Raw genomic sequence first — 22,423 nt, 5'->3', positions numbered from 1 at the left:
AGTTACATGACCATCCCTAGTCACTACATACAGTCTGATATATATATATATATATAATATACCTAGTTACATGACCATCCCTAGTCACTACATACAGTCTGATATATATATATATATATATATATATAATATACCTAGTTACATGACCATCCCTAGTCACTACATACAGTCTGATATATATAATATACCTAGTTACATGACCATCCCTAGTCACTACATACAGTCTGATATATATAATATACCTAGTTACATGACCATCCCTAGTCACTACATACAGTCTGATATATATATATATATATATATATATAATATACCTAGTTACATGACCATCCCTAGTCACTACATACAGTCTGATATATATATATACCTAGTTACATGACCATCCCTAGTCACTACATACAGTCTGATATATATATATATATATATATATATATATATAATATACCTAGTTACATGACCATCCCTAGTCACTACATACAGTCTGATATATATAATATACCTAGTTACATGACCATCCCTAGTCACTACATACAGTCTGATATATATATATATACCTAGTTACATGACCATCCCTAGTCACTACATACAGTCTGATATATATATATATATATATATATATAATATACCTAGTTACATGACCATCCCTAGTCACTACATACAGTCTGATATATATAATATACCTAGTTACATGACCATCCCTAGTCACTACATACAGTCTGATATATATAATATACCTAGTTACATGACCATCCCTAGTCACTACATACAGTCTGATATATATATATATATATATATATAATATACCTAGTTACATGACCATCCCTAGTCACTACATACAGTCTGATATATATATATATATATATATATATAATATACCTAGTTACATGACCATCCCTAGTCACTACATACAGTCTGATATATATATATATATATATATAATATACCTAGTTACATGACCATCCCTAGTCACTACATACAGTCTGATATCAGTTTGTCTCTGTGAATGGTCTGTCCTCCGACAAATCAACTGTACATTTCGGTGTTCCTCAAGGTTCCGTTTTAGGACCACTATTGTTTTCACTATATATTTTACCTCTTGGGGATGTTATTCGAAAACATAATGTTAACTTTCACTGCTATGCGGATGACACACAGCTGTACATTTCAATGAAGCATGGTGAAGCCCCAAAATTGCCCTCGCTAGAAGCCTGTGTTTCAGACATAAGGAAGTGGATGGCTGAAAACTTTTTACTTTTAAACTCGGACAAAACAGAGATGCTTGTTCTAGGTCCCAAGAAACAAAGAGATCTTCTGTTAAATCTGACAATTCATCTTGATGGTTGTAAAGTCATCTCAAATAAAACTGTGAAGGACCTAGGCGTTACTCTTGACCCTGATCTCTCTTTTGACGAACATATCAAGACTGTTTCAAGGACAGCTTTTTTCCATCTACGTAACATTGCAAAAATCAGAAATTTTCTGTCCAAAAATGATGCAGAAAAATTAATCCATGCATTTGTTACTTCTAGGTTAGACTACTGCAATGCTCTATTTTCCGGCTACCCGGATAAAGCACTAAATAAACTTCAGTTAGTGCTAAATACGGCTGCTAGAATCCTGACTAGAACCAAGAAATTTGATCATATTACTCCAGTGCTAGCTTCCCTACACTGGCTTCCTGTTAAGGCAAGGGCTGATTTCAAGGTTTTACTGTTAACCTATAAAGCGTTACATGGGCTTGCTCCTACCTATCTTTCCGAGTTGGTCCTGCCGTACATACCAATACGTACGCTACGGTCACAAGACGCAGGCCTCCTAATTGTCCCTAGAATTTCTAAGCAAACAGCGGGAGGCAGGGCTTTCTCCTATAGATCTCCATTTTTATGGAACAGTCTGCCTACCCATGTGAGAGACGCAGACTCGGTCTCAACCTTTAAGTCTTTACTGAAGACTTATCTCTTCAGTAGGTCATATGATTGAGTGTAGTCTGGCCCAGGAGTGTGAAGGTGAACGGAAAGGCTGGAGCAACGAACAGCCCTTGCTGTCTCTGCCAGGCCGGTTCCCCTCTCCACTGGGGTTCTCTGCCTCTAACCCTGTTGCAGGGGCTGAGTCACTGGCTTGCTGGTGCTCTTTCATGCCGTCCCTGGGAGGGGTGCGTCACTTGAGTGGGTTGAGTTACTGACGTGATCTTCCTGTCTGGGTTGGCGCCCCCCCCCTTGGTTTGTGCTGTGGTGGAGACCTCTGTGGGCTATACTCGGCCTTGTCTCAGGATTGTAAGTTGGTGGTTGGGGATATCCCTCTAGTGGTGCGGGGGCTGTGCTTTGGCGGAGTGGGTGGGGTTATATCCTTCCTGTTTGGCCCTGTCCGGGGGTTTCTTCGGATGGGGCCACAGTGTCTCCGGACCGCTCCTGTCTCAGCCTCCAGTATTTATGCTGCAGTAGTTTATGTGTCGGGGGGCTGGGGTTAGTTGGTTATACCTGGAGTACTTCTCCTGTCTTATCCAGTGTCCTGTGTGAATTTAAGTATGCTCTCTCTAATTCTCTCGTTCTCTCTTTCTCTCTGAGAACCTGAGCCCTAGGACCATACGTCAGGACTACCGGGCATGATGACACCTTGCTATCCCCAGTCCGCCTGGCCTTGCTGCTATTCCAGTTTCAACTGTTCTGCCTGCGGCTACGAAACCCCTACCTGTCCCAGACCTGCTGTTTTCAACTCTAAATGATCGGCTATGAAAAGCCAACTGAGAGACCAGAGCCCTAGGACCATACGTCGGGACTACCGGCCGTGGTGACTCCTTGCTGTCCCCAGTCCGCCTGGCCTTGCTGCTATTCCAGTTTAAACTGTTCTGCCTGCGGTTATGGAACCCCTACCTGTCCCAGACCTGCTGTTTTAAACTCTAATGATCGGCTATGAAAAGCCAACTGAGATTTATTCCTGATTATTATTTGACCATGCTTGTCACTTATGAACATTTTTGAACATCTTGGCATGGTTCTGTTATAATCTCCACCCGGCACAGCCAGAAGAGGACTGGCCACCCCTCATAGCCTGGTTCCTCTCTAGGTTTCTTCCTAGGTTTTGCCTTTCTAGGGAGTTTTTCCTAGCCACCGTGCTTCTACACCTGCATTACTAGCTGTTTGGGGTTTTAGGCTGGGTTTCTGTACAGCACTTCGAGATATTAGCTGATGTAAGAAGGGCTATATAAAATAAAATTGATTGATTGATTGATTGATATATATAATATACCTAGTTACATGACCATCCCTAGTCACTACATACAGTCTGATATATATATATATATAATATACCTAGTTACATGACCATCCCTAGTCACTACATACAGTCTGATATATATATATATATATATAATATACCTAGTTACATGACCATCCCTAGTCACTACATACAGTCTGATATATATAATATACCTAGTTACATGACCATCCCTAGTCACTACATACAGTCTGATATATATAATATACCTAGTTACATGATAACCCTATTCCCTAATCTCTGTTAACCCAGATATCTAATCTCGCCTAATTTGGTCAGCTTCGTGATTAACTTCCGTGTTCATACGTGGAGAGTTCCTGCAAAAACGAAGTCTCCACCCTCTCAAAAGGAAACTCTCAGCCAGTCTCCACCCTCTCAAAAGGAAACTCTCAGCCAGTCTCCACCCTCTCAAAAGGAAACTCTCAGCCAGTCTCCACCCTCTCAAAAGGAAACTCTCAGCCAGTCTCCACCCTCTCAAAAGGAAACTCTCAGCCACCCCCCCCCCCCCCCCCCTTCCTTTCCGATCCATGTGGGCACACGGGCCAAGCACACGGGCCAAGCACTGGGGACGACGCAGTTTAAACACTGCCTTCGCCTAATCCTGATACGTCCAAATAACCAGTGATGGAAACCCCCCCCCCAAAAAAACATATAACTAATGCTGCTCAGATCTCACGCATCCCATTCAGTCCTGGCAGATTGTCTCGGCGTACGGTCAGAATCGGCCCACAGCAGTTGATCTAGCCCCGAGCATCCCCCTAACATCTGGGTGTTTCCTGTTCTTCCAGACCTCTGACTTCTAAGACCAAGGCGCTGGGTCACAGAGATGTTCTCCCCAACAACAGACAGCTCTATGAGATCGTCCTCACCTACAGCTTCCACCAGGTGAGTGTGTGTGTGAGTGTGTGTGTGAGTGTGTGTGTGAGTGTGTGTGTGTGTGTGAGTGTGTGTGTGTAGGTCTGTGTTTATAGCGCTCTATATTGTGTGTGTGTGTGTGTGTGTGTGTGTGTGTGTGTCTGTGTGTGACCTCTCCCCCCCCCCCCTCTCCCCCCAGCCTAAGTCAGGAGAGGTGACCCCCAGCTGTCCACTACTGTGACCTCTCCCCCTCTCCCCCTCTCCCCCCTCTCCCCCCAGCCTAAGTCAGGAGAGGTGACCCCCAGCTGTCCACTACTGTGACCTCTCCCCCTCTCCCCCTCTCCCCCCTCTCCCCCCAGCCTAAGTCAGGAGAGGTGACCCCCAGCTGTCCACTACTGTGACCTCTCCCCCTCTCCCCCTCTCCCCCCCTCTCCCCCCAGCCTAAGTCAGGAGAGGTGACCCCCAGCTGTCCACTACTGTGACCTCTCCCCCCCTCTCTCCCCCTCTCCCCCCTCTCCCCCCAGCCTAAGTCAGGAGAGGTGACCCCCAGCTGTCCACTACTGTGACCTCTCCCCCCCTCTCTCCCCCTCTCCCCCCTCTCCCCCCAGCCTAAGTCAGGAGAGGTGACCCCCAGCTGTCCACTACTGTGACCTCTCCCCCTCTCCCCCTCTCTCCCCCCTCTCCCCCTCTCCCCCCAGCCTAAGTCAGGAGAGGTGACCCCCAGCTGTCCACTACTGTGACCTCTCCCCCTCTCCCCCTCTCCCCCCTCTCCCCCCAGCCTAAGTCAGGAGAGGTGACCCCCAGCTGTCCACTACTGTGACCTCTCCCCCTCTCCCTTTCTCTCCCCCCTCTCCCCCTCTCCCCCCAGCCTAAGTCAGGAGAGGTGACCCCCAGCTGTCCACTACTGTGACCTCTCCCCCTCTCCCCCTCTCTCCCCCCTCTCCCCCCAGCCTAAGTCAGGAGAGGTGACCCCCAGCTGTCCACTACTGTGACCTCTCCCCCTCTCTCCCCCCTCTCCCCCTCTCCCCCCAGCCTAAGTCAGGAGAGGTGACCCCCAGCTGTCCACTACTGTGACCTCTCCCCCTCTCCCCCTCTCCCCCCCTCTCCCCCCAGCCTAAGTCAGGAGAGGTGACCCCCAGCTGTCCACTACTGTGACCTCTCCCCCTCTCCCCCTCTCTCCCCCCTCTCCCCCTCTCCCCCCAGCCTAAGTCAGGAGAGGTGACCCCCAGCTGTCCACTACTGTGACCTCTCCCCCTCTCTCCCCCCTCTCCCCCTCTCCCCCCAGCCTAAGTCAGGAGAGGTGACCCCCAGCTGTCCACTACTGTGACCTCTCCCCCTCTCTCCCCCCTCTCCCCCTCTCCCCCCAGCCTAAGTCAGGAGAGGTGACCCCCAGCTGTCCACTACTGTGACCTCTCCCCCTCTCCCCCTCTCTCCCCCCTCTCCCCCTCTCCCCCCAGCCTAAGTCAGGAGAGGTGACCCCCAGCTGTCCACTACTGTGACCTCTCCCCCTCTCTCCCCCTCTCCCCCCTCTCTCCCCCCTCTCCCCCCAGCCTAAGTCAGGAGAGGTGACCCCCAGCTGTCCACTACTGTGTGAGCTGCTGTATGAATCAGAGTTTGACTCTCAGCTCTGGATGCTGTTTGACCAGAACAAGAGACTACTGGGCTCTGGAGACGCCTACCCACACCAGGTAGTAACCACAACACAACCAGAATATAACCAGAACACAACCAGAACATAACCACAACACAACCAGAACACAACCAGAACATAACCACAACACAACCAGAACACAACCAGAACATAACCACAGCACAACCACAGCACAACCAGAACATAACCACAACACAACCAGAACATAACCACAACACAACCAGAATATAACCCCAACACAACCAGAACATAACCAGAACACAACCAGAACACAACCAGAACACAACCAGAACATAACCACAACACAACCAGAACACAACCAGAATATAACCACAACACAACCAGAACATAACCAGAACACAACCAGAACATAACCAGAACACAACCAGAACATAACCAGAACAAGAGACTACTGGGCTCTGGAGACCCCTACCCACACCAGGTAGTAACCACAGAATTCTGCATGCAGAGTCTCAATTTGGTGTTTGTCCCATTTTGGGAATTCTTGGTTGGTGAGCGGACCCCAGACCTCACAACCATAAAGGGCAATGGGTTCTATAACTGATTCAAGTATTATTTAGCTAGATCCTAATTGGGATGTCGAATTTTATGTTCCTTTATGTCGTAGAAGGCCCTTCTTGCCTTGTCTCTCAGATTGTTCACAGCTTTGTGGAAGTTACCTGTGGCGCTGATGTTTAGGCCGAGATGTGTATAGTTTTTTGTGTGCTCTAGGGCAACGGTGTCTAGATGGAATTTGTATTTGTGGTCCTGGCAACTGGACCTTTTTTGGAACACCATTATTTTTGTCTTACTGAGATTTACTGTCAGGGCCCAGGTCTGACAGAATCTGTGCAGAAGATCTAGGTGCTGCTGTAGGCCCTCCTTGGTTGGTGACAGAAGCACCAGATCGTCAGCAAACAGAAGACATTTGACTTCAGAGTCTAGTAGGGTGAGGCCGGGTGCTGCAGACTGTTCTAGTGCCCTCGCCCAATTCATTTATATAAATATTGAAAAGGGTGGGGCTCAAGCTGCATCCCTGTCTCACCCCACGGCTCTGAGGAAAGAAATCCGTGTGTTTTATTGCCAATTTTAACTGCACACTATAATGTTGTATGTTTATTGTCTCTCTATCCATCAGTACTCTCTCAAACTAGAGAAAGGCGACTACACGGTGCGTCTGCAGGTGCGTCATGAGCAGGCCAGTGAGCTGGAGCGTCTGAAAGACCTTCCGTTTGTGGTGTCCCACCGTCTGTCCACAGCACTGACCCTGGATGTGTACGAGTCTCACCGCGCTGCCCTCGTGGCTAAGAAGAAGACCAACTCCCTGACCCTCACCCCTGGAGCTACCCAGCCTTTTTATGTTACAGCCCTGCCTGACGACAAGTGAGTACCCCTGACCCTTAACCCCTGGAGCTACTCAGCCCTTCTATGTCACCTCCACTGCCCGGTGACAAGTGAGTACCCCTGACCCTCACCCCTGGAGCTACCCAGCCCTTCTATGTCACCTCCACTGCTCGGTGACAAGTGAGTACCTCTGGGCTAGAGGCTCTAACCATAAGCCTGAGCCTGACCTCTCTGGGAAGTACCCATCCATCACCCTGGAGACCCAACACAATGCTGGGTGTGACACTCTGTGTTTAGAGAAATGTAATGGTCAGTAGTTTGATGTGGGTTTCTCTCCTTCTCTTCTCCTTAAGCTAGACTAAAAACAGAAACGATGTCCTAATAGTGATTCTGTCTGACCCCCTTCCTTCTCCATCCTAATAGTGATTCTGTCTGACCCCCTTTCTCCATCCTAATAGTGATTCTGTCTGACCCCCTTCCTTCTCCATCCTAATAGTGATTCTGTCTGACCCCCTTCCTTCTCCATCCTAATAGTGATTCTGTCTGACCCCCTTCCTTCTCCATCCTAATAGTGATTCTGTCTGACCCCCTTCCTTCTCCATCCTAATAGTGATTCTGTCTGACCCCCTTCCTTCTCCATCCTAATAGTGATTCTGTCTGACCCCCTTCCTTCTCCATCCTAATAGTGATTCTGTCTGACCCCCTTCTCCATCCTAATAGTGATTCTGTCTGACCCCCTTCCTTCTCCATCCTAATAGTGATTCTGTCTGACCCCCTTCCTTCTCCATCCTAATAGTGATTCTGTCTGACCCCCTTCCTTCTCCATCCTAATACTGATTCTGTCTGACCCCCTTCCTTCTCCATCCTAATAGTGATTCTGTCTGACCCCCTTCCTTCTCCATCCTAATAGTGATTCTGTCTGACCCCCTTCCTTCTCCATCCTAATAGTGATTCTGTCTGACCCCCCCTTCTCCGTCCTAATAGTGATTCTGTCTGACCCCCTTCCTTCTCCATCCTAATAGTGATTCTGTCTGACCCCCTTCCTTCTCCATCCTAATAGTGATTCTGTCTGACCCCCTTCCTTCTCCATCCTAATAGTGATTCTGTCTGACCCCCTTCCTTCTCCATCCTTATAGTGATTCTGTCTGACCCCCTTCCTTCTCCATCCTAATAGTGATTCTGTCTGACCCCCTTCCTTCTCCATCCTAATAGTGATTCTGTCTGACCCCCTTCCTTCTCCATCCTAATAGTGATTCTGTCTGACCCCCTTCTCCATCCTAATAGTGATTCTGTCTGACCCCCTTCCTTCTCCATCCTAATACTGATTCTGTCTGACCCCCTTCTCCATCCTAATAGTGATTCTGTCTGACCCCCTTCCTTCTCCATCCTAATAGTGATTCTGTCTGACCCCCTTCCTTCTCCATCCTAATAGTGATTCTGTCTGACCCCCTTCCTTCTCCATCCTAATAGTGATTCTGTCTGACCCCCTTCCTTCTCCATCCTAATAGTGATTCTGTCTGACCCCCCTTCTCCATCCTAATAGTGATTCTGTCTGACCCCCTTCTCCATCCTAATAGTGATTCTGTCTGACCCCCTTCCTTCTCCATCCTAATAGGGATTCTGTCTGACCCCCTTCCTTCTCCATCCTAATAGTGATTCTGTCTGACCCCCCCTTCTCCATCCTAATAGTGATTCTGTCTGACCCCCCCTTCATTCTAATAGTGATTCTGTCTGACCCCCTTCCTTCTCCATCCTAATAGTGATTCTGTCTGACCCCCCTTCTCCATCCTAATAGTGATTCTGTCTGACCCCCCCTTCATTCTAATAGTGATTCTGTCTGACCCCCCCTCTCCATCCTAATAGTGATTCTGTCTGACCCCCTTCCTTCTCCATCCTAATAGTGATTCTGTCTGACTCCCTTCCTTCTCCATCCTAATAGTGATTCTGTCTGACCCCCTTCCTTCTCCATCCTAATAGTGATTCTGTCTGACCCCCTTCCTTCTCCATCCTAATAGTGATTCTGTCTGACCCCCTTCCTTCTCCATCCTAATAGTGATTCTGTCTGACCCCCTTCCTTCTCCATCCTAATAGTGATTCTGTCTGACCCCCCTTCCTTCTCCATCCTAATAGTGATTCTGTCTGACCCCCTTCCTTCTCCATCCTAATAGTGATTCTGTCTGACCCCCTTCCTTCTCCATCCTAATAGTGATTCTGTCTGACCCCCTTCCTTCTCCATCCTAATAGTGATTCTGTCTGACCCCCTTCCTTCTCCATCCTAATAGTGATTCTGTCTGACCCCCTTCCTTCTCCATCCTAATAGTGATTCTGTCTGACCCCCTTCCTTCTCCATCCTAATAGTGATTCTGTCTGACCCCCTTTCTCCATCCTAATAGTGATTCTGTCTGACCCCCTTTCTCCATCCTAATAGTGATTCTGTCTGACCCCCTTCCTTCTCCATCCTAATAGTGATTCTGTCTGACCCCCTTCCTTCTCCATCCTAATAGTGATTCTGTCTGACCCCCCCTTCTCCATCCTAATAGTGATTCTGTCTGACCCCCTTCCTTCTCCATCCTAATAGTGATTCTGTCTGACCCCCTTCCTTCGCCATCCTAATAGTGATTCTGTCTGACCCCCTTCCTTCTCCATCCTAATAGTGATTCTGTCTGACCCCCTTCCTTCTCCATCCTAATAGTGATTCTGTCTGACCCCCTTCCTTCTCCATCCTAATAGTGATTCTGTCTGACCCCCTTCCTTCTCCATCCTAATAGTGATTCTGTCTGACCCCCCCTTCTCCATCCTAATAGTGATTCTGTCTGACCCCCCCTTCTCCATCCTAATAGTGATTCTGTCTGACCCCCTTCCTTCTCCATCCTAATAGTGATTCTGTCTGACCCCCTTCCTTCTCCATCCTAATAGTGATTCTGTCTGACCCCCCCTTCTCCATCCTAATAGTGATTCTGTCTGACCCCCTTCTCCATCCTAATAGTGATTCTGTCTGACCCCCTTCCTTCTCCATCCTAATAGTGATTCTGTCTGACCCCCCCTTCTCCATCCTAATAGTGATTCTGTCTGACCCCCTTCTCCATCCTAATAGTGATTCTGTCTGACCCCCTTCCTTCTCCATCCTAATAGTGATTCTGTCTGACCCCTTCCTTCTCCATCCTAATAGTGATTCTGTCTGACCCCCTTCCTTCTCCATCCTAATAGTGATTCTGTCTGACCCCCCTTCTCCATCCTAATAGTGATTCTGTCTGACCCCCTTCTCCATCCTAATAGTGATTCTGTCTGACCCCCCTTCTCCATCCTAATAGTGATTCTGTCTGACCCCCTTCCTTCTCCATCCTAATAGTGATTCTGTCTGACTCCCTTCCTTCTCCATCCTAATAGTGATTCTGTCTGACCCCCTTCCTTCTCCATCCTAATAGTGATTCTGTCTGACCCCCTTCCTTCTCCATCCTAATAGTGATTCTGTCTGACCCCCTTCCTTCTCCATCCTAATAGTGATTCTGTCTGACCCCCCCCTTCTCCATCCTAATAGTTATTCTGTCTGACCCCCTTCCTTCTCCATCCTAATAGTGATTCTGTCTGACCCCCTTCCTTCTCCATCCTAATAGTGATTCTGTCTGACCCCCTTCCTTCTCCATCCTAATAGTGATTCTGTCTGACCCCCTTCCTTCTCCATCCTAATAGTGATTCTGTCTGACCCCCTTCCTTCTCCATCCTAATAGTGATTCTGTCTGACCCCCCCCTTCTCCATCCTAATAGTGATTCTGTCTGACCCCCTTCCTTCTCCATCCTAATAGTGATTCTGTCTGACCCCCTTCCTTCTCCATCCTAATAGTGATTCTGTCTGACCCCCTTCCTTCTCCATCCTAATAGTGATTCTGTCTGACCCCCTTCCTTCTCCATCCTAATAGTGATTCTGTCTGACCCCCCTTCTCCATCCTAATAGTGATTCTGTCTGACCCCCTTCCTTCTCCATCCTAATAGTGATTCTGTCTGACCCCCCTTCCTTCTCCATCCTAATAGTGATTCTGTCTGACCCCCTTCCTTCTCCATCCTAATAGTGATTCTGTCTGACCCCCTTCCTTCTCCATCCTAATAGTGATTCTGTCTGACCCCCTTCCTTCTCCATCCTAATAGTGATTCTGTCTGACCCCCCCCTTCTCCATCCTAATAGTGATTCTGTCTGACCCCCTTCCTTCTCCATCCTAATAGTGATTCTGTCTGACCCCCTTCCTTCTCCATCCTAATAGTGATTCTGTCTGACCCCCCCTCTCCGTCCTAATAGTGATTCTGTCTGACCCCCTTCCTTCTCCGTCCTAATAGTGATTCTGTCTGACCCCCCCTTCTCCATCCTAATAGTGATTCTGTCTGACCCCCCTTCTCCATCCTAATAGTGATTCTGTCTGACCCCCTTCCTTCTCCATCCTAATAGTGATTCTGTCTGACCCCCTTCCTTCTCCATCCTAATAGTGATTCTGTCTGACCCCCCCTCTCCATCCTAATAGTGATTCTGTCTGACCCCCTTCCTTCTCCATCCTAATAGTGATTCTGTCTGACCCCCTTCCTTCTCCATCCTAATAGTGATTCTGTCTGACCCCCTTCTCCATCTCTTCCTCTCTTACTACCTCTCTCCAGGGTTCCTAAAGGAACGTGTCCAGGATGCTATCTGACCGGCTCCCTGGTCGTGCCTAAGGGAGAGTACGGCAAGAAAGCAGTGAGTGGCTCTTTCTCCTGTCATCAAACAGCTCTCTAACGCTCTCATTGGCTCACCCCTTTTATAGCCCCACTCCTCGTCCTTCTCAACCAATCACAAGCTTTTGCTAGCGTCACCAGTTTTAGTTGCACGTTGCTTTGATGCTCTTTTCACTGTGTGGTGGGAGGGGCTTTCTACTTCCTGCCTACGACTCGGTGGTCTGTGATTGGTAGATGTTGCTGTCTGTCACTCTGGTGTTTTGTGTTCAGGAGTTCTGTTGGTTGTGTTTAGTTCTGATCTGTACTGAATTTCCTGCTTCCTGTTGCTGCTCTGTGAACATGGCTGTGCCTTCGTGGGCCATGTTTATTTATTGGTGTTGTAGGAATGGCAGCAGGACAGTAATGAGGAGATAACATGCAGGGTTACTGACTGACTGACTGGGCTTCATCCTGGTCAGTAATGAGGGGATAACATGCAGGGTTACTGACTGACTGGGCTTCATCCTGGTCAGTAATGAGGGGATAACATGCAGGGTTACTGACTGACTGGGCTTCATCCTGGTCAGTAATGAGGGGATAACATGCAGGGTTACTGACTGACTGACTGGGCTTCATCCTGGTCAGTAATGAGGGGATAACATGCAGGGTTACTGACTGACTGACTGGGCTTCATCCTGGTCAGTAATGAGGGGATAACATGCAGGGTTACTGACTGACTGGGCTTCATCCTGGTCAGTAATGAGGGGATAACATGCAGGGTTACTGACTGACTGACTGGGCTTCATCCTGGTCAGTAATGAGGAGATAACATGCAGGGTTACTGACTGACTGACTGGGCTTCATCCTGGTCAGTAATGAGGGGATAACATGCAGGGTTACTGACTGACTGACTGGGCTTCATCCTGGTCAGTAATGAGGGGATAACATGCAGGGTTACTGACTGACTGGGCTTCATCCTGGTCAGTAATGAGGGGATAACATGCAGGGTTACTGACTGACTGACTGGGCTTCATCCTGGTCAGTAATGAGGGGATAACATGCAGGGTTACTGACTGACTGGGCTTCATCCTGGTCAGTAATGAGGGGATAACATGCAGGGTTACTGACTGACTGACTGGGCTTCATCCTGGTCAGTAATGAGGGGATAACATGCAGGGTTACTGACTGACTGGGCTTCATCCTGGTCAGTAATGAGGGGATAACATGCAGGGTTACTGACTGACTGGGCTTCATCCTGGTCAGTAATGAGGGGATAACATGCAGGGTTACTGACTGACTGACTGGGCTTCATCCTGGTCAGTAATGAGGGGATAACATGCAGGGTTACTGACTGACTGACTGGGCTTCATCCTGGTCAGTAATGAGGGGATAACATGCAGGGTTACTGACTGACTGACTGGGCTTCATCCTGGTCAGTAATGAGGGGATAACATGCAGGGTTACTGACTGACTGGGCTTCATCCTGGTCAGTAATGAGGGGATAACATGCAGGGTTACTGACTGACTGACTGGGCTTCATCCTGGTCAGTAATGAGGGGATAACATGCAGGGTTACTGACTGACTGGGCTTCATCCTGGACAGTAATGAGGGGATAACATGCAGGGTTACTGACTGACTGACTGGGCTTCATCCTGGTCAGTAATGAGGGGATAACATGCAGGGTTACTGACTGACTGACTGGGCTTCATCCTGGTCAGTAATGAGGGGATAACATGCAGGATTACTGACTGACTGGGCTTCATCCTGGTCAGTAATGAGGGGATAACATGCAGGGTTACTGACTGACTGACTGGGCTTCATCCTGGTCAGTAATGAGGGGATAACATGCAGGGTTACTGACTGACTGGCTGGGCTTCATCCTGGTCAGTAATGAGGGGATAACATGCAGGGTTACTGACTGACTGACTGGGCTTCATCCTGGTCAGTAATGAGGGGATAACATGCAGGGTTACTGACTGACTGACTGGGCTTCATCCTGGTCAGTAATGAGGGGATAACATGCAGGGTTACTGACTGACTGGGCTTCATCCTGGTCAGTAATGAGGGGATAACATGCAGGGTTACTGACTGACTGGGCTTCATCCTGGTCAGTAATGAGGGGATAACATGCAGGGTTACTGACTGACTGACTGGGCTTCATCCTGGTCAGTAATGAGGGGATAACATGCAGGATTACTGACTGACTGGGCTTCATCCTGGTCAGTAATGAGGGGATAACATGCAGGGTTACTGACTGACTGACTGGGCTTCATCCTGGTCAGTAATGAGGGGATAACATGCAGGGTTACTGACTGACTGACTGGGCTTCATCCTGGTCAGTAATGAGGGGATAACATGCAGGGTTACTGACTGACTGGGCTTCATCCTGGTCAGTAATGAGGGGATAACATGCAGGGTTACTGACTGACTGACTGGGCTTCATCCTGGTCAGTAATGAGGGGATAACATGCAGGGTTACTGACTGACTGACTGGGCTTCATCCTGGTCAGTAATGAGGGGATAACATGCAGGGTTACTGACTGACTGGGCTTCATCCTGGTCAGTATTGAGGGGATAACATGCAGGGTTACTGACTGACTGGGCTTCATCCTGGTCAGTAATGAGGGGATAACATGCAGGGTTACTGACTGACTGACTGGGCTTCATCCTGGTCAGTAATGAGGGGATAACATGCAGGGTTACTGACTGACTGACTGGGCTTCATCCTGGTCAGTAATGAGGGGATAACATGCAGGGTTACTGATTGACTGACTGGGCTTCATCCTGGTCAGTAATGAGGAGATAACATGCAGGGTTACTGACAGACTGGGCTTCATCCTGGTCAGTAATGAGGAGATAACATGCAGGGTTACTGACTGACTGGGCTTCATCCTGGTCAGTAATGAGGAGATAACATGCAGGGTTACTGACTGACTGACTGGGCTTCATCCTGGTCAGTAATGAGGGGATAACATGCAGGGTTACTGACTGACTGACTGGGCTTCATCCTGGTCAGTAATGAGGGGATAACATGCAGGGTTACTGACTGACTGACTGGGCTTCATCCTGGTCAGTAATGAGGGGATAACATGCAGGGTTACTGACTGACTGGGCTTCATCCTGGTCAGTAATGAGGGGATAACATGCAGGGTTACTGACTGACTGGGCTTCATCCTGGTCAGTAATGAGGAGATAACATGCAGGGTTACTGACTGACTGACTGGGCTTCATCCTGGTCAGTAATGAGGGGATAACATGCAGGGTTACTGACTGACTGACTGGGCTTCATCCTGGTCAGTAATGAGGGGATAACATGCAGGGTTACTGACTGACTGACTGGGCTTCATCCTGGTCAGTAATGAGGGGATAACATGCAGGGTTACTGACTGGCTGGGCTTCATCCTGGTCAGTAATGAGGGGATAACATGCAGGGTTACTGACTGACTGGGCTTCATCCTGGACAGTAATGAGGGGATAACATGCAGGGTTACTGACTGACTGGGCTTCATCCTGGTCAGTAATGAGGGGATAACATGCAGGGTTACTGACTGACTGACTGGGCTTCATCCTGGTCAGTAATGAGGGGATAACATGCAGGGTTACTGACTGACTGACTGGGCTTCATCCTGGTCAGTAATGAGGGGATAACATGCAGGGTTACTGACTGACTGGGCTTCATCCTGGTCAGTAATGAGGGGATAACATGCAGGGTTACTGACTGACTGACTGGGCTTCATCCTGGTCAGTAATGAGGGGATAACATGCAGGGTTACTGACTGACTGTGGGCTTCATCCTGGTCAGTAATGAGGGGATAACATGCAGGGTTACTGACTGACTGACTGGGCTTCATCCTGGTCAGTAATGAGGGGATAACATGCAGGGTTACTGACTGACTGACTGGGCTTCATCCTGGTCAGTAATGAGGGGATAACATGCAGGGTTACTGACTGACTGACTGGGCTTCATCCTGGTCAGTAATGAGGGGATAACATGCAGGGTTACTGACTGACTGACTGGGCTTCATCCTGGTCAGTAATGAGGGGATAACATGCAGGGTTACTGACTGACTGGGCTTCATCCTGGTCAGTAATGAGGGGATAACATGCAGGGTTACTGACTGACTGGGCTTCATCCTGGTCAGTAATGAGGGGATAACATGCAGGGTTACTGACTGACTGACTGGGCTTCATCCTGGTCAGTAATGAGGGGATAACATGCAGGGTTACTGACTGACTGGGCTTCATCCTGGTCAGTAATGAGGGGATAACATGCAGGGTTACTGACTGACTGACTGGGCTTCATCCTGGTCAGTAATGAGGGGATAACATGCAGGGTTACTGACTGACTGATGGGCTTCATCCTGGTCAGTAATGAGGGGATAACATGCAGGGTTACTGACTGACTGACTGGGCTTCATCCTGGTCAGTAATGAGGGGATAACATGCAGGGTTACTGACTGACTGGGCTTCATCCTGGTCAGTAATGAGGGGATAACATGCAGGGTTACTGACTGACTGGGCTTCATCCTGGTCAGTAATGAGGGGATAACATGCAGGGTTACTGACTAGCGACTGGCTGGGCTTCATCCTGGTCAGTAATGAGGGGATAACATGCAGGGTTACTGACTGACTGGGCTTCATCCTGGTCAGTAATGAGGGGATAACATGCAGGGTTACTGACTGGGCTTCATCCTGGTCAGTAATGAGGGGATAACATGCAGGGTTACTGACTGACTGACTGGGCTTCATCCTGGTCAGTAATGAGGGGATAACATGCAGGGTTACTGACTGACTGACTGGGCTTCATCCTGGTCAGTAATGAGGGGATAACATGCAGGGTTACTGACTGACTGGGCTTCATCCTGGTCAGTAATGAGGGGATAACATGCAGGGTTACTGACTGACTGGGCTTCATCCTGGTCAGTAATGAGGAGATAACATGCAGGGTTACTGACTGACTGGGCTTCATCCTGGTCAGTAATGAGGGGATAACATGCAGGGTTACTGACTGACTGACTGGGCTTCATCCTGGTCAGTAATGAGGGGATAACATGCAGGGTTACTGACTGACTGACTGGGCTTCATCCTGGTCAGTAATGAGGGGATAACATGCAGGGTTACTGACTGACTGGGCTTCATCCTGGTCAGTAATGAGGGGATAACATGCAGGGTTACTGACTGACTGGGCTTCATCCTGGTCAGTAATGAGGGGATAACATGCAGGGTTACTGACTGACTGGGCTTCATCCTGGTCAGTAATGAGGGGATAACATGCAGGGTTACTGACTGACTGACTGGGCTTCATCCTGGTCAGTAATGAGGGGATAACATGCAGGGTTACTGACTGACTGACTGGGCTTCATCCTGGTCAGTAATGAGGGGATAACATGCAGGGTTACTGACTGACTGGGCTTCATCCTGGTCAGTAATGAGGGGATAACATGCAGGGTTACTGACTGACTGACTGGGCTTCATCCTGGTCAGTAATGAGGGGATAACATGCAGGGTTACTGACTGACTGGGCTTCATCCTGGTCAGTAATGAGGGGATAACATGCAGGGTTACTGACTGACTGACTGGGCTTCATCCTGGTCAGTAATGAGGGGATAACATGCAGGGTTACTGACTGACTGACTGGGCTTCATCCTGGTCAGTAATGAGGGGATAACATGCAGGGTTACTGACTGACTGACTGGCTTCATCCTGGTCAGTAATGAGGGGATAACATGCAGGGTTACTGACTGACTGACTGGGCTTCATCCTGGTCAGTAATGAGGGGATAACATGCAGGGTTACTGACTGACTGGGCTTCATCCTGGTCAGTAATGAGGGGATAACATGCAGGGTTACTGACTGACTGGGCTTCATCCTGGTCAGTAATGAGGGGATAACATGCAGGGTTACTGACTGACTGGGCTTCATCCTGGTCAGTAATGAGGGGATAACATGCAGGGTTACTGACTGACTGACTGGCTTCATCCTGGTCAGTAATGAGGGGATAACATGCAGGGTTACTGACTGACTGACTGGGCTTCATCCTGGTCAGTAATGAGGGGATAACATGCAGGGTTACTGACTGACTGACTGGGCTTCATCCTGGTCAGTAATGAGGGGATAACATGCAGGGTTACTGACTGACTGGGCTTCATCCTGGTCAGTAATGAGGGGATAACATGCAGGGTTACTGACTGACTGGGCTTCATCCTGGTCAGTAATGAGGAGATAACATGCAGGGTTACTGACTGACTGGGCTTCATCCTGGTCAGTAATGAGGGGATAACATGCAGGGTTACTGACTGACTGACTGGGCTTCATCCTGGTCAGTAATGAGGGGATAACATGCAGGGTTACTGACTGACTGACTGGGCTTCATCCTGGTCAGTAATGAGGGGATAACATGCAGGGTTACTGACTGACTGGGCTTCATCCTGGTCAGTAATGAGGGGATAACATGCAGGGTTACTGACTGACTGGGCTTCATCCTGGACAGTAATGAGGGGATAACATGCAGGGTTACTGACTGACTGGGCTTCATCCTGGTCAGTAATGAGGGGATAACATGCAGGGTTACTGACTGACTGACTGGGCTTCATCCTGGTCAGTAATGAGGGGATAACATGCAGGGTTACTGACTGACTGACTGGGCTTCATCCTGGTCAGTAATGAGGGGATAACATGCAGGGTTACTGACTGACTGGGCTTCATCCTGGTCAGTAATGAGGGGATAACATGCAGGGTTACTGACTGACTGACTGGGCTTCATCCTGGTCAGTAATGAGGGGATAACATGCAGGGTTACTGACTGACTGGGCTTCATCCTGGTCAGTAATGAGGGGATAACATGCAGGGTTACTGACTGACTGACTGGGCTTCATCCTGGTCAGTAATGAGGGGATAACATGCAGGGTTACTGACTGACTGACTGGGCTTCATCCTGGTCAATAATGAGGGGATAACATGCAGGGTTACTGACTGACTGACTGGGCTTCATCCTGGTCAGTAATGAGGGGATAACATGCAGGGTTACTGACTGACTGACTGGGCTTCATCCTGGTCAGTAATGAGGGGATAACATGCAGGGTTACTGACTGACTGGGCTTCATCCTGGTCAGTAATGAGGGGATAACATGCAGGGTTACTGACTGACTGGGCTTCATCCTGGTCAGTAATGAGGGGATAACATGCAGGGTTACTGACTGACTGACTGGGCTTCATCCTGGTCAGTAATGAGGGGATAACATGCAGGGTTACTGACTGGCTGGGCTTCATCCTGGTCAGTAATGAGGGGATAACATGCAGGGTTACTGACTGACTGGGCTTCATCCTGGACAGTAATGAGGGGATAACATGCAGGGTTACTGACTGACTGGGCTTCATCCTGGTCAGTAATGAGGGGATAACATGCAGGGTTACTGACTGACTGACTGGGCTTCATCCTGGTCAGTAATGAGGGGATAACATGCAGGGTTACTGACTGACTGACTGGGCTTCATCCTGGTCAGTAATGAGGGGATAACATGCAGGGTTACTGACTGACTGGGCTTCATCCTGGTCAGTAATGAGGGGATAACATGCAGGGTTACTGACTGACTGACTGGGCTTCATCCTGGTCAGTAATGAGGGGATAACATGCAGGGTTACTGACTGACTGGGCTTCATCCTGGTCAGTAATGAGGGGATAACATGCAGGGTTACTGACTGACTGACTGGGCTTCATCCTGGTCAGTAATGAGGGGATAACATGCAGGGTTACTGACTGACTGACTGGGCTTCATCCTGGTCAATAATGAGGGGATAACATGCAGGGTTACTGACTGACTGACTGGGCTTCATCCTGGTCAGTAATGAGGGGATAACATGCAGGGTTACTGACTGACTGACTGGGCTTCATCCTGGTCAGTAATGAGGGGATAACATGCAGGGTTACTGACTGACTGGGCTTCATCCTGGTCAGTAATGAGGGGATAACATGCAGGGTTACTGACTGACTGGGCTCATCCTGGTCAGTAATGAGGGGATAACATGCAGGGTTACTGACTGACTGACTGGGCTTCATCCTGGTCAGTAATGAGGGGATAACATGCAGGGTTACTGACTGACTGGGCTTCATCCTGGTCAGTAATGAGGGGATAACATGCAGGGTTACTGACTGACTGACTGGGCTTCATCCTGGTCAGTAATGAGGAGATAACATGCAGGGTTACTGACTGACTGGGCTTCATCCTGGTCAGTAATGAGGGGATAACATGCAGGGTTACTGACTGACTGGGCTTCATCCTGGTCAGTAATGAGGGGATAACATGCAGGGTTACTGACTGACTGACTGGGCTTCATCCTGGTCAGTAATGAGGAGATAACATGCAGGGTTACTGACTGACTGGGCTTCATCCTGGTCAGTAATGAGGGGATAACATGCAGGGTTACTGACTGACTGGGCTTCATCCTGGTCAGTAATGAGGGGATAACATGCAGGGTTACTGACTGACTGACTGGGCTTCATCCTGGTCAGTAATGAGGGGATAACATGCAGGGTTACTGACTGACTGACTGGCTTCATCCTGGTCAGTAATGAGGGGATAACATGCAGGGTTACTGACTGACTGGGCTTCATCCTGGTCAGTAATGAGGGGATAACATGCAGGGTTACTGACTGACTGACTGGGCTTCATCCTGGTCAGTAATGAGGGGATAACATGCAGGGTTACTGACTGACTGGGCTTCATCCTGGTCAGTAATGAGGGGATAACATGCAGGGTTACTGACTGACTGGCTTCATCCTGGTCAGTAATGAGGGATAACATGCAGGGTTACTGACTGACTGGCTGGGCTTCATCCTGGTCAGTAATGAGGGATAACATGCAGGGTTACTGACTGACTGGGCTTCATCCTGGTCAGTAATGAGGGGATAACATGCAGGGTTACTGACTGACTGACTGGGCTTCATCCTGGTCAGTAATGAGGGGATAACATGCAGGGTTACTGACTGACTGGCTTCATCCTGGTCAGTAATGAGGGGATAACATACAGGGTTACTGACTGACTGGGCTTCATCCTGGTCAGTAATGAGGGGATAACATGCAGGGTTACTGACTGACTGGGCTTCATCCTGGTCAGTAATGAGGAGATAACATGCAGGGTTACTGACTGACTGACTGGGCTTCATCCTGGTCAGTAATGAGGGGATAACATGCAGGGTTACTGACTGACTGACTGGGCTTCATCCTGGTCAGTAATGAGGGGATAACATGCAGGGTTACTGACTGACTGACTGGGCTTCATCCTGGTCAGTAATGAGGGGATAACATGCAGGGTTACTGACTGACTGGGCTTCATCCTGGTCAGTAATGAGGGGATAACATGCAGGGTTACTGACTGACTGACTGGGCTTCATCCTGGTCAGTAATGAGGGGATAACATGCAGGGTTACTGACTGACTGACTGGGCTTCATCCTGGTCAGTAATGAGGGGATAACATGCAGGGTTACTGACTGACTGGGCTTCATCCTGGACAGTAATGAGGAGATAACATGCAGGGTTACTGACTGACTGACTGGGCTTCATCCTGGTCAGTAATGAGGGGATAACATGCAGGGTTACTGACTGACTGGGCTTCATCCTGGTCAGTAATGAGGGGATAACATGCAGGGTTACTGACTGACTCTGGGCTTCATCCTGGTCAGTAATGAGGGGATAACATGCAGGGTTACTGACTGACTGACTGGGCTTCATCCTGGTCAGTAATGAGGGGATAACATGCAGGGTTACTGACTGACTGGGCTTCATCCTGGTCAGTAATGAGGGGATAACATGCAGGGTTACTGACTGACTGGGCTTCATCCTGGTCAGTAATGAGGGGATAACATGCAGGGTTATGACTGACTGACTGGGCTTCATCCTGGTCAGTAATGAGGGGATAACATGCAGGGTTACTGACTGACTGACTGGGCTTCATCCTGGTCAGTAATGAGGGGATAACATGCAGGGTTACTGACTGACTGGGCTTCATCCTGGTCAGTAATGAGGGGATAACATGCAGGGTTACTGACTGACTGACTGGGCTTCATCCTGGTCAGTAATGAGGGGATAACATGCAGGGTTACTGACTGACTGGGCTTCATCCTGGTCAGTAATGAGGGGATAACATGCAGGTTACTGACTGACTGGGCTTCATCCTGGTCAGTAATGAGGGATAACATGCAGGGTTACTGACTGACTGCTGGGCTTCATCCTGGTCAGTAATGAGGGGATAACATGCAGGGTTACTGACTGACTGGGCTTCATCCTGGTCAGTAATGAGGGGATAACATGCAGGGTTACTGACTGACTGACTGGGCTTCATCCTGGTCAGTAATGAGGGGATAACATGCAGGGTTCTGACTGACTGACTGGGCTTCATCCTGGTCAGTAATGAGGGGATAACATGCAGGGTTACTGACTGACTTGACTGGGCTTCATCCTGGTCAGTAATGAGGGGATAACATGCAGGGTTACTGACTGACTAGGGCTTCATCCTGGTCAGTAATGAGGGGATAACATGCAGGGTTACTGACTGACTGGGCTTCATCCTGGTCAGTAATGAGGGATAACATGCAGGGTTACTGACCTGACTGGGCTTCATCCTG

At 48.9% G+C, this 22,423-nt stretch overlaps 1 protein-coding gene across 1 annotated transcript; it reads left to right on the top strand.

Annotated features, from left to right (window-relative positions):
* Nucleotides 1–5,674: 5,674 nt before the first annotated feature.
* Nucleotides 5,675–11,843, top strand: LOC311116773 (tripeptidyl-peptidase 2-like; the record flags this gene model as incomplete). Its single annotated transcript, XM_084191812.1, has 3 exons — nucleotides 5,675–5,816; nucleotides 6,918–7,162; nucleotides 11,765–11,843. Coding segments are annotated over exons 1-3 (381 nt in total), but the record flags the coding sequence as incomplete, so codon positions are not given.
* Between the last annotated feature and the right edge of the window lie 10,580 nt (nucleotides 11,844–22,423).

This window comes from Coregonus lavaretus (genome assembly GCF_964263955.1).
Source record: "Coregonus lavaretus genome assembly, contig: HAP1_SCAFFOLD_5906, whole genome shotgun sequence".
Taxonomy (NCBI): domain Eukaryota; kingdom Metazoa; phylum Chordata; class Actinopteri; order Salmoniformes; family Salmonidae; genus Coregonus; species Coregonus lavaretus.
The sequence above is the reverse complement of the archived record's forward strand: the minus strand, read 5'-3'. Positions and strand labels throughout refer to the sequence as shown.